This window comes from Scatophagus argus, chromosome 21, assembly GCF_020382885.2.
Source record: "Scatophagus argus isolate fScaArg1 chromosome 21, fScaArg1.pri, whole genome shotgun sequence".
Taxonomy (NCBI): domain Eukaryota; kingdom Metazoa; phylum Chordata; class Actinopteri; family Scatophagidae; genus Scatophagus; species Scatophagus argus.
The window spans coordinates 12,174,086-12,187,342 of record NC_058513.1 but is presented as its reverse complement, the minus strand read 5'-3'; the positions used below and the strand labels follow the sequence as shown (position 1 = coordinate 12,187,342).

Sequence of the window (13,257 nt, the reverse complement as noted above, 5' to 3'; positions counted from 1 at the left end):
CTCTAAAATGAGATATAAAAGCATTATAAGCACAAATCATTCTTACAGAATTAGGTTTTTTTTTAATTTGCCATTGTGGGAATTGGGGCAGAAATATGCAAATATTAAGAGCATATGCACACCAACTTCTTTCCTGACATTCACACACACACACAGACACACAGACGCATGCACAGCCTTAGAGTCTATAGCCTAGCCCTGCTCGAACAATGTCTCCATTGTTTTGTGGGCTTTCACTGGCAGCAGGGGATGGCTGGAGTGTTAACCATTTCCCAACTGCGCCCAATTGTGTATTATTTTGTGTATGTATGTGTGTGTGTGTGTCAGAAGTAATGAAGCATGGGCTCAGGGATGAAGAGAGGGAGGGCACTTGCTCCAAGTGTATGGTAATTAGTGTGGAGGAAGTGATGGAATCTGGCCATTTTATGGCCTGCAAGACCTCCCACCTGAGCCTTTACAACTTCTGAACATGGTTATTTTTTTCCTATTCAGTCTCACTTGTTTCTCTGAAGAAAGTGTACTGGAAAGAAGCTGTTTGAAAGGAACTGACCTGTTTTTAACATATATGTGTATATAAAAAAGACAGGAGTGCATCCAAGCGTTCAGAAAACACACACCACAATAACTCTGTGGATCCTAACAATGGGTAAAAGGACTGGATGGGCATGCGACTGTTACTCAAGGTCCATGTTAGAACAGACAGATTCAGGATCACATTCACCCCCCTTGACCGCTCCTCTGTCCATTTTCGAGGAATGAGGATAAAGGGGGCTTCCTGTGGTCTGAATGGGCAATGCACCTGGACTAGCCAGACAATTGCCCAAGACTCTGGGATGCCTGGCCTCCTCAGCTGTTAATGAGCGACCCCATGGTCAGCAGGCACCACCCACACACTGTCCAGAGGCTTCACCTAGAAGGCTTTCTCAGCCTGCTTTATGCCGACCTTAAACTGCTCTTTCCCTCTGCATTTCAAGCCTTTTCCCAAATAACCTCCCTCACCACCCTTTTGTCTTCTTTCTGTGCAGACATTCCACCATCCACCCTTAACCTTTGCTGCACGAGAAACCACATATCTCAGACATTTATTTATTGTTGTGGTCACTTTTGGATCCAAAAGGCTCTTGGCATGTAGGACTGAGTGATATAACATACATTCTCATCTGGTTCTTTTAATCTATAAATGGTTTCTCAATTTCCCAGAAAATGTAGTGCACTGAGGCAGATATGGATGTAGAAAGCTGTGATTAAAAGATTTTACCCGTATGGCCCAGTTCTTTTTGGCACATGATCCAGACCTCTGATAGAGACCATTGTGCTTGTCAGCTGTCGCTCACTGTCTTCTCCTGACAAGACGTTTGTTCAAGGGGTCAAGCGATTACATCATTGGCTCGGGCCAAAATCTGACGCTGTCGAGACGTGGCGTCAGGCCCCGGGAACCGTGACAATGAAAATGAGAGCACCTCAGTCATTGTATCTGTCCAGCAGTCTGGACGGCTGCTTGTTCCCACAGACAGTTCACTCAGTGTTGGCTTAGTCAGCAACAATACCACAACAATGACTCAAAGAGTCTTCTCTGTGACGGACTTCACAGAAAACATTTTACAGCTCATGAATTGCCAACCAGAATTCAAAATGTTTGCATATTTTCTGTCAAATGTGCGTACTGAATGTGCGAAGAGCCTCTCTATTACAACACTTGTTTCTAAGATGTATGAATAGCAGTTTGTTGCATTGTGTGTGTGTGTGTGTGTGTGTGTGTGTGTGTGAATCGCTCCAGGGACGCTGTCACCTTTTATTCCACACTGTGGTATTTGACCATTAAATAACCCCTGTGAACCTAAGCTACCTCAGGGAATGTGACTCTTTGTTGGACATGAGCATTTAAAAGAATAATATGTATTTGTATCAGTAAGTGTGTGTGTTTCACCAAATAACCACAGTGTTCACTCTCTAGCTGTTATGAATAGTTATCTGGCTGGCCTCGGGGTCAAGCACAAGTACAAATAGAACCCAGTGACCTTTGTGCAGAGAAAGCAGCCGACACAGTAGCTTTTAGGTACTGGAGCCTCTCAGGAAACTAAAAGCCCTGTTGCTCTTCTCTGCATCTTCTGAGACCTCCGCTACTAGCATGTCCTTTCTTCCTTAGGAAATCAGTGGCTGAACCCAAATGACTTGCAGACTTTGCGGGTGTGTTTCCTGGGAAGTCTGTGAGTGCTGAAGGCTGTCCAAACCCTCATTTCATCCAGTCCACAAGAGGCCTCTTTCTGCAGACATCTCTGATATAATTACCCACGTCGTCATGATATGGACATGATGTTGTAGTTTTTCCAACTGCACACTAAAAAAAACAAAATCTACTTCTGAATGTGTAAAACAATGAGTTTATTTAAACATTACTTGAATCATGTAGGCCATAAGTGATATATTCAACCACATCATGACCCTTAGAAATATGTAGAAATGTGTGCTATTGACCTAATCAAAATTCATTTTATTTTTGTAGGCCTTAGGCCTGTCTGCAGCTTATTTAGTATGTCTTGTGGCCTGGCAGACATGATGACGGTGAGCAGATTTCAGTCTGCTAGTTTATCCGTGGACATTTGGATTCAGCCAAAGACTCCAAATCCCTGTTTTCTTCATCTTTTCCCTCTCTGTTATTTTTTTATATCTGTCTCAGATGTGAGATCTGAATTTCAGCACATACAACCTTTGCCAGTTTAGTATAATGACCGTATATAAGTATGGACAACTAAGAGCTCCCCAGAGTAAAACTAAAACATCTCGATCATCCTCTGGTTTCTGGCTGGTCATAGACCCCCCTCCTTTATAGAAACTTTGTCTCATTCATCCTCATAAGATCAGACCATGTAAATATGTGAAGGGGCTGTTTTGGGGACCCGTAGTCACAACACTTTCTTTAATTTCATTTTAAACTTACCGTATGTTGGCATTTTATGAGCTCCAAGATCTAACATGACTCTGCAGTCAGAGATATGTAGAGCTCTAAATATCTGTGCTGACACGGGTTGGTGATCGTGGATCCTCAGACCGTCTGACTGCTCCTGGACATCTGTGAAGGTGTACTCGATGAGGAGATAAAGTGAAACTGTGTTTTAACAACCAGGCAGCCAGTACCTACAGCCATGTAACCAGCACAGAGCCAGTGTTCTCCTATTCTGCCTGTGTAAAATTAGTAATAATGGGGCCGAACATGTACCCGAGAGGAGGCTGAGCCAGCAGAGACGAGGTAGTACGTTAAATAACTAAAAAGCCAGGGGATGCATTATTTCATGGGAGAACATGTTGCTTTTGCATATAACCTGGTAGGCTGGGATTGAGAGCAGATGAGAGTATGTGTGTGTGAGAGAGAGAGAGAGAGAGAAAGAGAGAGAGGGTGAAAACGAACGAGAGATGGAGAACTGATATAATTGTGTGACTTGGGAACGTCCATCTTTGCCTTTCAGGGGCCCTTCTGCTGGGAATTCCCCGGACAGTCAGATCTGAGCCTTCACCAATTTCATTTGGTGAGAGACCTTTGAATTCCAGAAATATCATGTTGCTTTTTTTTTTTTCCTTTTGGTTGATTCCAAACTCAAATTAACCGCTGATTATTTAAAAAAAAAAAAAAAGCAAAACAAAATTAATGAATGAAATAAACCTAAATCCTGGTGATGATGCTGATAACTCTGCTGTGTTGTGCTTTGTGCTATGCTGCAGTGCTGCTGTTGCTGCTTTGTTGCTGGCCTGCACTTTTAATGTCTCAAAATGCCAATCCAAATGATGGGATGTGTGACTGGTTCATACCACACACACTAAACTGACACGTCACACTTTGTGAGAATAGTCGAGGTGTTTTCCTGTCCGGCTTGTTTGACATTTAACTCATTTCTGTGTATTAAGAATTCTGTTACCTTCTTTATTTGCCTTTTCACTCAACCAGGCTCAGTTTTTTGATTGTTACGGCCATTTAATGCCAACATTCCTCTTAGCTTTGGGTGCCATTGTGGATGTGCTTGGTTTGAATTAGCCTGAAATCTACCAACAGGAGAAGAAAGCCTTCAGTTTTGTTTGTATTTCTTTTGAGAAGCTGTTTTGAAGAGAGTTCTCTTTATCACGGCGCTTCTGACAGTAAGACGCAGAGGCAGATGTAGTAACAACATGCACTGTTTATGTCCACTGGTTAAAGCTGAAAGTGCAGTAACTTGCACTTAACTAACTAGTAACTGCATGTCCTTCTCTGATTCAAAATAATATCGCAGTCCAGATCCTCTTTATTGTTTGCTGCTCTCAAAAGATCCTTTTTGATACGAGCTGTTATTAAAAGAAAGTAGAATGTAAAGGTAAAATCAGTCTTGATTTTGCTGCTGAGCTGACATCCTGAGGACATCAGTGAGCCTCGTTTTACTGGCTGGCATTGTGAAGCCAAAAGGATAATTTATTAATCTCCTCGGAGGCGGCCCATGGCTCTGTGGATTGCCTACTTTAAATTGTTTGACTAATCAACTGCTTGTTGATTTTGCACACTCTCCTGGGTGTTTGTTGTCAGTAAATAAGGTGAAGAAGAAGAGAGAACGGAATAAAGAAGTTAACCTATGTTTGATGGTGAGGTGTATTAATATGATGGTGTAGTCTCGGAAAGAAGCAACAACAACAATAAAAAATCCTTCCTTTGCCCATGTCAACGTGCTGCCTCCTTCCCCTCCTTCTTTTATACACACCTTTGCTAGAACTTGTTTGACAAGGTCTGGCAGGATCACTGCTGGGTGTGCCCGTCTTTCTGCATGTGTGTCTTACAAACACACCTTTGTCTGCGCCAGCGTACTTGTACTATCCTTGGGTCTAAGGTGTGACTTGAGTTTTGGATGACAAGCAGTCGGAGCTAGGTTAAGAGCAGGTTCTAACTTTCATGTGTATGTACACAACAACATGAACTCATTTAACCCAGAGGACAGACTTACAGGCTCGTGCAGAGTGGATACTGAGCGAGGAGGGGATGAAAAAAACTTGTGTGGTAATCATGACATGTTCATAGTTCATTTGCACAAAGAACCAGGATCAAAGTTCAGAAGTTGTATTGATAAATAATCTAATTTGTGAACCGCTCCCAATAGACTGACAGACCAGTGCACTCTTCTTTGACAAATTTCCCAAGACAACAGGATCCCAGGCTCCGTTCTGCAGCCAGCCTCGTGAGCGACGACAGACTCAGCAGCTCCCTACGCTACTGTATTAACACTGGAGGCCGTTTCACAGGGAAACTTGTTTTGACAGAACTCCAGGTGTCTCATTGTTGGGGCTGGCATGGTTCAACAGATTTACCAATTAGCGCTGGGCTGAGGGCACAGGAAGGGTGGGAGTGGAGAAGAGGAGAAGGAAGAAATGAAATTTGGGGGGGGGTTGTGAGCGAGGCAGATTTGGCCACAGTGATGGAATGAGGTTTTGAGTGAGAGGTGCTGGTGGAGGAAGGTGTGGAGGGAGGAGAGAGCGTGGGGGGTTGTGACCATACGAGGCAGGCTGGAGTAAGGCGATCCGTGACCTCATTTTTTTTTTTTTTTTTTCCTCCCCAAGTATGGAGGGGCTAAGGTTTGAGCTGAGACACAAAGAGGAGGGGAACTACATAGAAGAAGAAGGAGGAGGAGGAGGAGGAGGAGGGGGCAGGAGGGAAGCAGAGGAAAAGGAGAAACAGTGTTAATATATGACAGCTTTCTAACTCAATGTACACCTTACCTCAGCTCAGACATTTTTTTCATGCTGTTCTTTCAGCTTATACTGAACAAAGCGTATCCTGGGCCGTTTGTGGTGCTTTTTTGTTACAGATTAACTCCTGACGCTCGATTCTGTTGTCGTGCCTTGCTAACACACGTCCATTCGCAGGAGCGTTGATTTGTTTTCGCTTCAAGTCCCTCTTGGCTTTCTGTTCTCACTCTGGTACGAGGCAGAGTTGTGTGGGATTAAACACAATGTTATTACTCTCACTAACCCTCTTTGTTATTCCTCAGAAATGTCTCCTTTTTCCAGGAAGTTTGGAAGTGAACTTTTCAGAACGGGTTCAAGTGATTAAGTGAATATCCCAAGGGTGGCCCTGCAGAATTCAGAGTAGTTTTTGGCTCTTGAGTGTTGTGACACTGACACACGCATGCACAGCTGTTGGAGCACGCATGTACTGTAGGTACGTGAGCACCACTTGCCTTTCCGTAGTCAAAAAGAAGGGTTGAATAACTGGTGAGGGCGTGCAGTATTGTTTTCTGTTCAGACTGACAGCCTATCTGAAGTTTAGAAAAGTTCAGTTTTTTCTTTTTTTTTTTTTTTGAGAGGAGCTTGCTTTTTGCGTGTGTTTGTGTATGTGTTTGAGCCAGCCAATGAAAACAAAGAACAGTCAGGCTTTCTCTATATGTAGGAAGCTGTCAGTTTCTTCCAACAACCAGACTAAAACTGTGGGAATAGCGGAGGAGAGGTTGAGGGGTAGCTTTTTCTCTGATATTTTATTTTGCAAGCAGTGCATTGGATGTCTTGTTTGAGTTACTGTTCAACAGCGGGGACTTGGACAGAAGTGATGTTCATGGCAAGCTGTCCTAAGGAAACCTGGTGACCTGGGTTCACAATGCATAGGTGCTGAATGTTCTTCACAAAAGCGAGCAAGAGTAGCGAGGATGGATTCTTCTCTATCCTCACACTGGGTAGCACTGAAGTCAGCTGCACCGGGAAACGAGTGACACTTGAAGCCTAAACATTTCTGCCTTTTTCCCAGTGCTCGTAGCCGTAACCTATGGGCTAACAGAGCAGCGATAACCTAAATTAAGGCATTACTATTTGAACATCCAGCCATTAGCAGGAACCACTAAGCAATCAACCCTCAGAAAAGCAATCAATAATCAAGCAAGGAAAGGAATTTCAAGGATGCACCACACAAGTTATTGGTGCATCCTTAATTATAAGCTCCAGATCACTATGTGGCCTCATGAATCTGCCTGGTTTCGTAATGACTTGAGCGATCCCACAATTGCTATGGCCGTGTGTATGCTGTATACATATGTACAAGCAGCTTGTGATTGAGTGTGATGGAGACAGCTTTGTGGAAAGAGGGAGAAGAAGGGGACTAGAGTCGGGGAAGATGGGGGAGAATATTAAGCCCCGCCAAATTCCCCAAAGAACAATTTACAGTTATGGATGAATACACTGTCACAGTCAAATTTTGACTCTGTGGATGTGTGTGTGTTGAACACAGTGGAATGCTGAGTGATTCCAGAGAGCACTTAAGCTGCCTTGAATTCAGTTTTCTGCTCACACTCGCGTTATAACTGGAGAGGGGCTTTTCTTTGCAGTTTGCAAGGCTAAACGCTTGGTGTCTGCTTTCCGAGTCATTTAGCAACATCCTCTGTCACCTTCCTCATATATTCTAAACAGTGTTTTCAGGTTTGTCGGGCCAGCCTGAACGAGACTAACCCCCCCAATTTATTTGATTTTGTTCCTCTTGGCAGTTTTGCTGAAGACCTATCTGAACTTTTCGCAGATTTGTTTGGCTCTGGTTTTGATGTGTGTGTTGTTATTTTATTTTATTTTATTTTTTTCATCTCTATCTTCCAAGTCTGTAGTCGACGGAGCCTGAACGCCAGACCCTGCTTTTGTCTCGGCCCAGAGAAAGGATTTGATGTGCGACTTATTTTCCTACCCAGTCAGTTTCTTTGAGCATTTTTTGTTTTTTTACCTTCTTTTGTTTTGTTTTGTTTTTGTTTTGTTTTTTCTAATGGTCCTGGAAGTTTGGCGACACTTCTTTGAGGAAGGTGACGCCGCAATTTGACTGCTCTCACGTACCCGCGCAGGTGTGCACACGTTTTTGTATTTCTCCATCCAGCCTTTCAATAAAATGTAGTCTACATGAAACGTCACTGAAATCAGTCATGTAATCGCAGGAGGGAAGTGTGATGGGGTGAAAAGGAGACCTGGAATCCATGAGATTAAGGAGGATTGTCATACTAGAGGTTCTGGATGAAGGGAGAGTTGGCTCAATCCTGACAGTATATGGGCTGTTTTTCATGGGAGAGAAGTCTAAACTAATGTGTCAGACCACTTTTTCTCATCAGTGAGATGTACTATAGACACCCAGCACTGGCCAGACATCGCTTGTGAAAGATGAGGAGAATTGCATGCTGGGAAAAGAGTAAACAAGCCTGTCACCAAAGTTGGGAAGAATCCTTAGTGCAGCGCTACTGTCAAAAAGCAGCTTCCATTTCATACATTATTAACATTACCTAAACGCATTATTTGTGTATTTATTCATTCATTTGTCTTGTTAACATCCTCCTGGAGTAAGATAAACAGCGCGGCCAGACTGGCAGTGTGACAGTTGTGTGTGAGATTTGAATAAAAAGCCCAGCAGCCTGATTGGAGCGAGACAGGAGGATTCTGTGGACACCAGACTTCCTCTCCAGGCTCATTAAGGGACAGTAAGGCGATGATGTCGAATCGGCGCGCACTTTACCGGCCTGCCTTTTTCTTTGAACAGCGGCGCCCTCTTATCTGCAACATGCTCTGTTCCTCCATAACAAGATGCTCCCACTCTCATGCGTGCACCCACACACACACTCTGTCTGTCTGTGTCTCGCGCACACACATTCTGCCTACATACACACTCTTCATACTTATTTAGTTTGTGTAGACAGAAAACTCTTAAGTATGTGGCTTGTCCACAGAATTTTGGCAGCTTTTGTTGTATTTTCTCCTACGCTATGGAAAAGCCTGGTACTTGTTTTTTTTTGTTTGTTTTTTTTTTGTTCTTTTTTTCTGCACAGACATCACAAATGGATATTTTAATTGGAACTTTTGGCACTGTCTCCATCTTGTGTTGGAATGGCAGAGAAGTGAGTGGCTGGCTAGGCCTGGGCTGGGCTGATTGGTGTGTAGCGAGGCGTGCCTAAATCAACTGGCAGCATGAATAGCTCGCTTGATTCTCACTGGCATTCACTGGAATCCATGGCAGTTTTTTTTTTTTTTTTTTTAGACAAGATTCTTTCTTTGAAAAAAGTCTGGAATAACCAACAAGGGACAGAAAATACCTCCTGCTTCCTTGAAGCATGACTTTCCCTTTTGTTTTGGTGGTGCAATTTACTTGCCTTTGTGCCAACTCACTTTTTGTAATGTCAAAACAAAATCGCTAACCTCTGTCGTTGCAGTATCCCAGCAATAAGCTCACTCATTGACTGTACAACTTCATGTGGTGGTTTTGAAATGTTAATTTGTTCACGTTACCATAAAGAACTAATAAAGAAATATCACTCCACACTTGATGTTTGTCTTTTAACTCAAAGCAAGTGAGTAAGGCTGTTGGGGTTAGTGAGAAAATAACAAAAAAACTGATGGAATCAGCCCTGAAGTTAATTTAAAATATCTGCTTTTTGAAGTGACATTCAGTCTTCAGACTATGTGGCAGAGTTAGTCATGACTCTGTTGTGCACAATTGTGTTGGATGTCTTAAGCCGTTGCAAAGGCTGATGTCATATCAGAATATTTTTGCACTGCCAAGTTCAGGCATTAAGACTAAATCAAATGAATTTAGAAGACATGTTTAAATGTGTTGTGACAGTAGTAGAAACCTGGGCAAATGCTCCAATATCAGTCTGACTGTATTATTTCTGTGGCAGAGTTTGCTCACAGTGCAAAAGTTGGTTGGAGATTAAATCTGTCTGTGATACCTTTGAGTATTTTAGTCCTTCGTGTACTTTTTCTTGGAATTTTTTGGAAATATCCTCTTCCTGAATTTAGGGAATTGAAAGTAAATAGATCACCAAGCCCCATGCTGGGGTTGACTTCTGCTCGGGCAAAAGCTCACTCTGGATCCACTGCAGCAACTAATGCAAACCACATGTTTGAGCTGTGCATCTGCATAAATACACACCTGTTTAAACTGTGGACAGTCTTTTACCTCAAACAGTAAATTCAGGAACATTCACGCCAGAGGCAGAGCAGCTGCGGAGTCGGGTCAGGTTGGAGTCATTGTAATCCTCCTTGACATAATGTAGTCCTTGTGTTTGGCTGGGCCTGTGTGTCTGTGTGTGAGGAGGAAGAGGAGGAGGAGGAGGAGGGGAGAAAGATACCGTGCGTGTGTGCGCAGGTGGGGTTGTGTTATCGGTATCCTCTGCTTTGCAAATAAGTGTTTTTGTGCATGTGTGTGGTAGTGGGCCTTTCTCTCCTGGCTGGTAGTCAGTGCTGTGTAATTACCTGGCTGTCTGCCACCGAGCCCCACAGGAGCTGAGACAGAAGTGGAGCTGTGTCTTACACAACGTAACACGGCGGCCCATCTGAACCGCTGGCCCAGAGTTTGTTCAGCTTGGAGTCTGGACACAACATGTAATCTTTTGAGATGCAGGCCAGATCTCTAAAGAGTGATGAATCTGAATGTATATATTTACATGTATTGTTCAGGAAAAAAAGTGTACCCTGATTTCCATATAACACATCCAGAGTTTTTAAGAGTTTTATGAAAAGAAAAAAAACCCACAAAAAGACAAAGCAGAAATAAACAGTACATAAATTCAAGTAAGATCTGAACTCAATAATAATAATTGGGACGGCAACCCAAGATTATATTCATGTCAGGAAATTAGGAAAATTGCCTGTCACAAGTTCCTATAGTCCAAAGGAATGTCTTCACATTGCCTGTTCAAGGTATTTGCTTGATGACTTACTTAAATAATTAATTGATAATTAAAATTGTTCGCTATAATTGTGTCTTTATTTATAGACTAATCATTTTTGATGCTAAAAGTGATGTAAATTCAGGGCTGAAATGCTGCAAAAAACTCAGACTGACAAACAGATAGAAATAAGGCTAGCCAATCAGAGACCAGGAGAAGCCACAAGTCAGATTAATAGCATTGGGATAAAGAACATCTCTCACCTGGTATGAGACTTCTCATTGCTTTGCCAGTCGCCGATATCTGCCCTAATGCTGAGGTGCACCCCTACCTGCAGAGGCCACATTCTAGGTGCACAGGAAAGGACATGGCACATGAGCTGCACGAGCGCATACTGCGGCGTCAGCCTGCCTCTCCCGCCATTTTAATTGTTATATCTCCTCAGCCTTGATGTGAGCAAAAAGGGAGGCCTCGGCAGAACCTGGCACATCAAAGGCTACCTCCCCTAGTCTTACAAGTTGCCTGTCTCTTTGGAGGAGCCCAGGCTTCGGAGAGCCAGAAAAGGGGATTGGAGAGGCAGCGTGGATTCCCGACTGGAATGAGTTTGATGGGCTAATTGTAGCCCCCAGTGGACACAGGCACTCATCACAGACGGCCGTCAGAGCAGGGAGCAGAGACTGTGGATGTGGAGCTGCAGTGGCTGGAAAATACTCCTGCTAGCTTTCTCCTTCATCTCTGCATATCTGCAGATGGCTCTGCTGGCTTTGATTTCAGTAGCCTGTCTTGTGTATATGGATGTCAGAAATGTTCCTGACATATATCACTCTTTTTCCCCAACTGTTCCCTCATTAACTGTGCTGCACATTTCAGTTTTCCTTGGCTCTGTAAACCTGGCAGCTCCCTCGAGTAGTCCAACCCATCTTTGTGGTTTCTCACAAGCCTGCAGTTTTTTTTTCTTTTGTGTGTGTTTTGAGATACAGCTGTAGGCCTAATCTGCTCACTTTGACATTCTCCGTAGGAATAAACACCTTCTCCAGGCGATTGCGCACATTAATGATGCAAGCACACCGGCGTGCCTTGACGAGAGTGCATGTTGGTCACTACATTTAACAAGCCTCCTGACCATGCAGAATCAGACGCTGAACATATATAACAAAGCAAATGTAATGCTTAGACAAACATGTGCAATCCTTGTGTCTTACTACCAACAACACCACCAACTGGCTCTGTAGTGGTGATCAAAAAAGCTCTCTGGCGCTTTGAACAGTTTTCTTTTTTTTTTTTTACCCATCTGCATCAAAAAGAAATCAATAGCCAAAACTTTTGAGTGCATGTATCAGTTCTTCCTCCTATTGCACCCTCCCCCTCACCAGTTTGGCAGTTGTACATTATGCCACAAGAGTAAAACACAGTTAAAAGGAGAAAGGCACAAGGAGATGACACTAGCAAGGAAGCGGCTCGTGTTGGGTAGGGCCCTGGCTGGGAGAAAATCAATGGGAGGGAACACTTCCATACACGGAAATGGCACAATGGGAGGGAGAGGAGGGAGTAAAGATATTTTTTACACTGAAAAATGATGCATTTGTTTTACCCAGGGAGAGAAAAAGCAAAGACGAGGAGAGAGAGAGAAAAAAAACACCCTTCTGAACATCTTTTGAAAAAAGCAAGTTCTTTGGTGAGGTTGAGTTGTGTGGTTAAGGTTTGTTTTATCCAACTGTGCGGAAGCGTGTGTAGCTGTCTTTCAGGTCTCTTTTTAGTTGAAGCGCAGAAAGACTACTCATGGCATGTTCAAGGGCACTCAGTGGACACGGATGCCCTGCAGGAGGCAGAATTATGAATACAACATGAGTAAACAGACACCTACATATACTATTAAAATAGTAAGCCTAGTACTTGGCGAGAGACCGTTCTGAGTAGTAATTTGAGATGGTCCGTAGCAGTTCAACCTTACTCTTCTGAGGGTCACTGATGAAGACTTGTGAAAAATCAGCTCTAATTTGCCTGATAGTAGATTGATTTGCACATTGGCAGTAATGTATTCCTGTGTGCATTCCTCCAATACAACCCTTTTAGTATTCAGTTTAGTGATAAAGGATTTTTTTACACAGCAGCTGTGAACAAAGAATACAATAGCACACAAACTCGAAACACAATTCCAAGCCTGAGCATTGAATGGCATTCAGACTTCACTGTGACTGAGCGAACCCATTCAGTGAGAGTACGCGGCGGTTGGAGAGATGGTATCAAGTTGCCTGCAGATGGAGGTCAGTGTGACTGGCACAGTTGGCACCTTGGCACAGCAGCAGTGTGCTGCAGCACTCAGCCCCGCAAAGGATGCGTCGACTGAAGGGGGGCAGGAGGGGGGGACTGAGGAGCGAAGCATTTTTCTCACTCCTCCTTTTTTTTATTGTCTGTGCTTCCTGTTTTGAAAGCCATTAAGGAGCAAATTTCCTCACAGCGAGAGGGGAGATGAAAAGGCCCCGTCTTTTGAAACATGTCCAAGCTCAAATGTGAAAAAGAGGGGGAATGATAGCTATCTGTAAACATCTCTGTTGAGGGGTCGACGGAAAAGGAATTGTGAGGGAATGATACATTCATTTGCATTCTCTCTCTCTCTCTCTTCTTC

General features: G+C 43.4%; 1 protein-coding gene across 27 annotated transcripts in view; it reads left to right on the top strand.

The window, feature by feature from the left end:
* tcf7l2 (transcription factor 7 like 2) overlaps nt 1-13,257 on the top strand; it is an 88,447-nt gene that overhangs the window by 34,805 nt on the left and 40,385 nt on the right. For 17 of the 27 annotated variants that reach the window (XM_046377840.1, XM_046377846.1, XM_046377839.1 and 14 more), the window contains exon 5: nt 3,465-3,524. The exons of the other annotated variants lie outside the window; for them this stretch is intronic. In XM_046377840.1, coding sequence (XP_046233796.1) covers nt 3,465-3,524 — 60 coding nt within the window. The remainder of the gene's footprint in view (nt 1-3,464; nt 3,525-13,257) is intronic. 27 annotated transcript variants of the gene reach the window in all.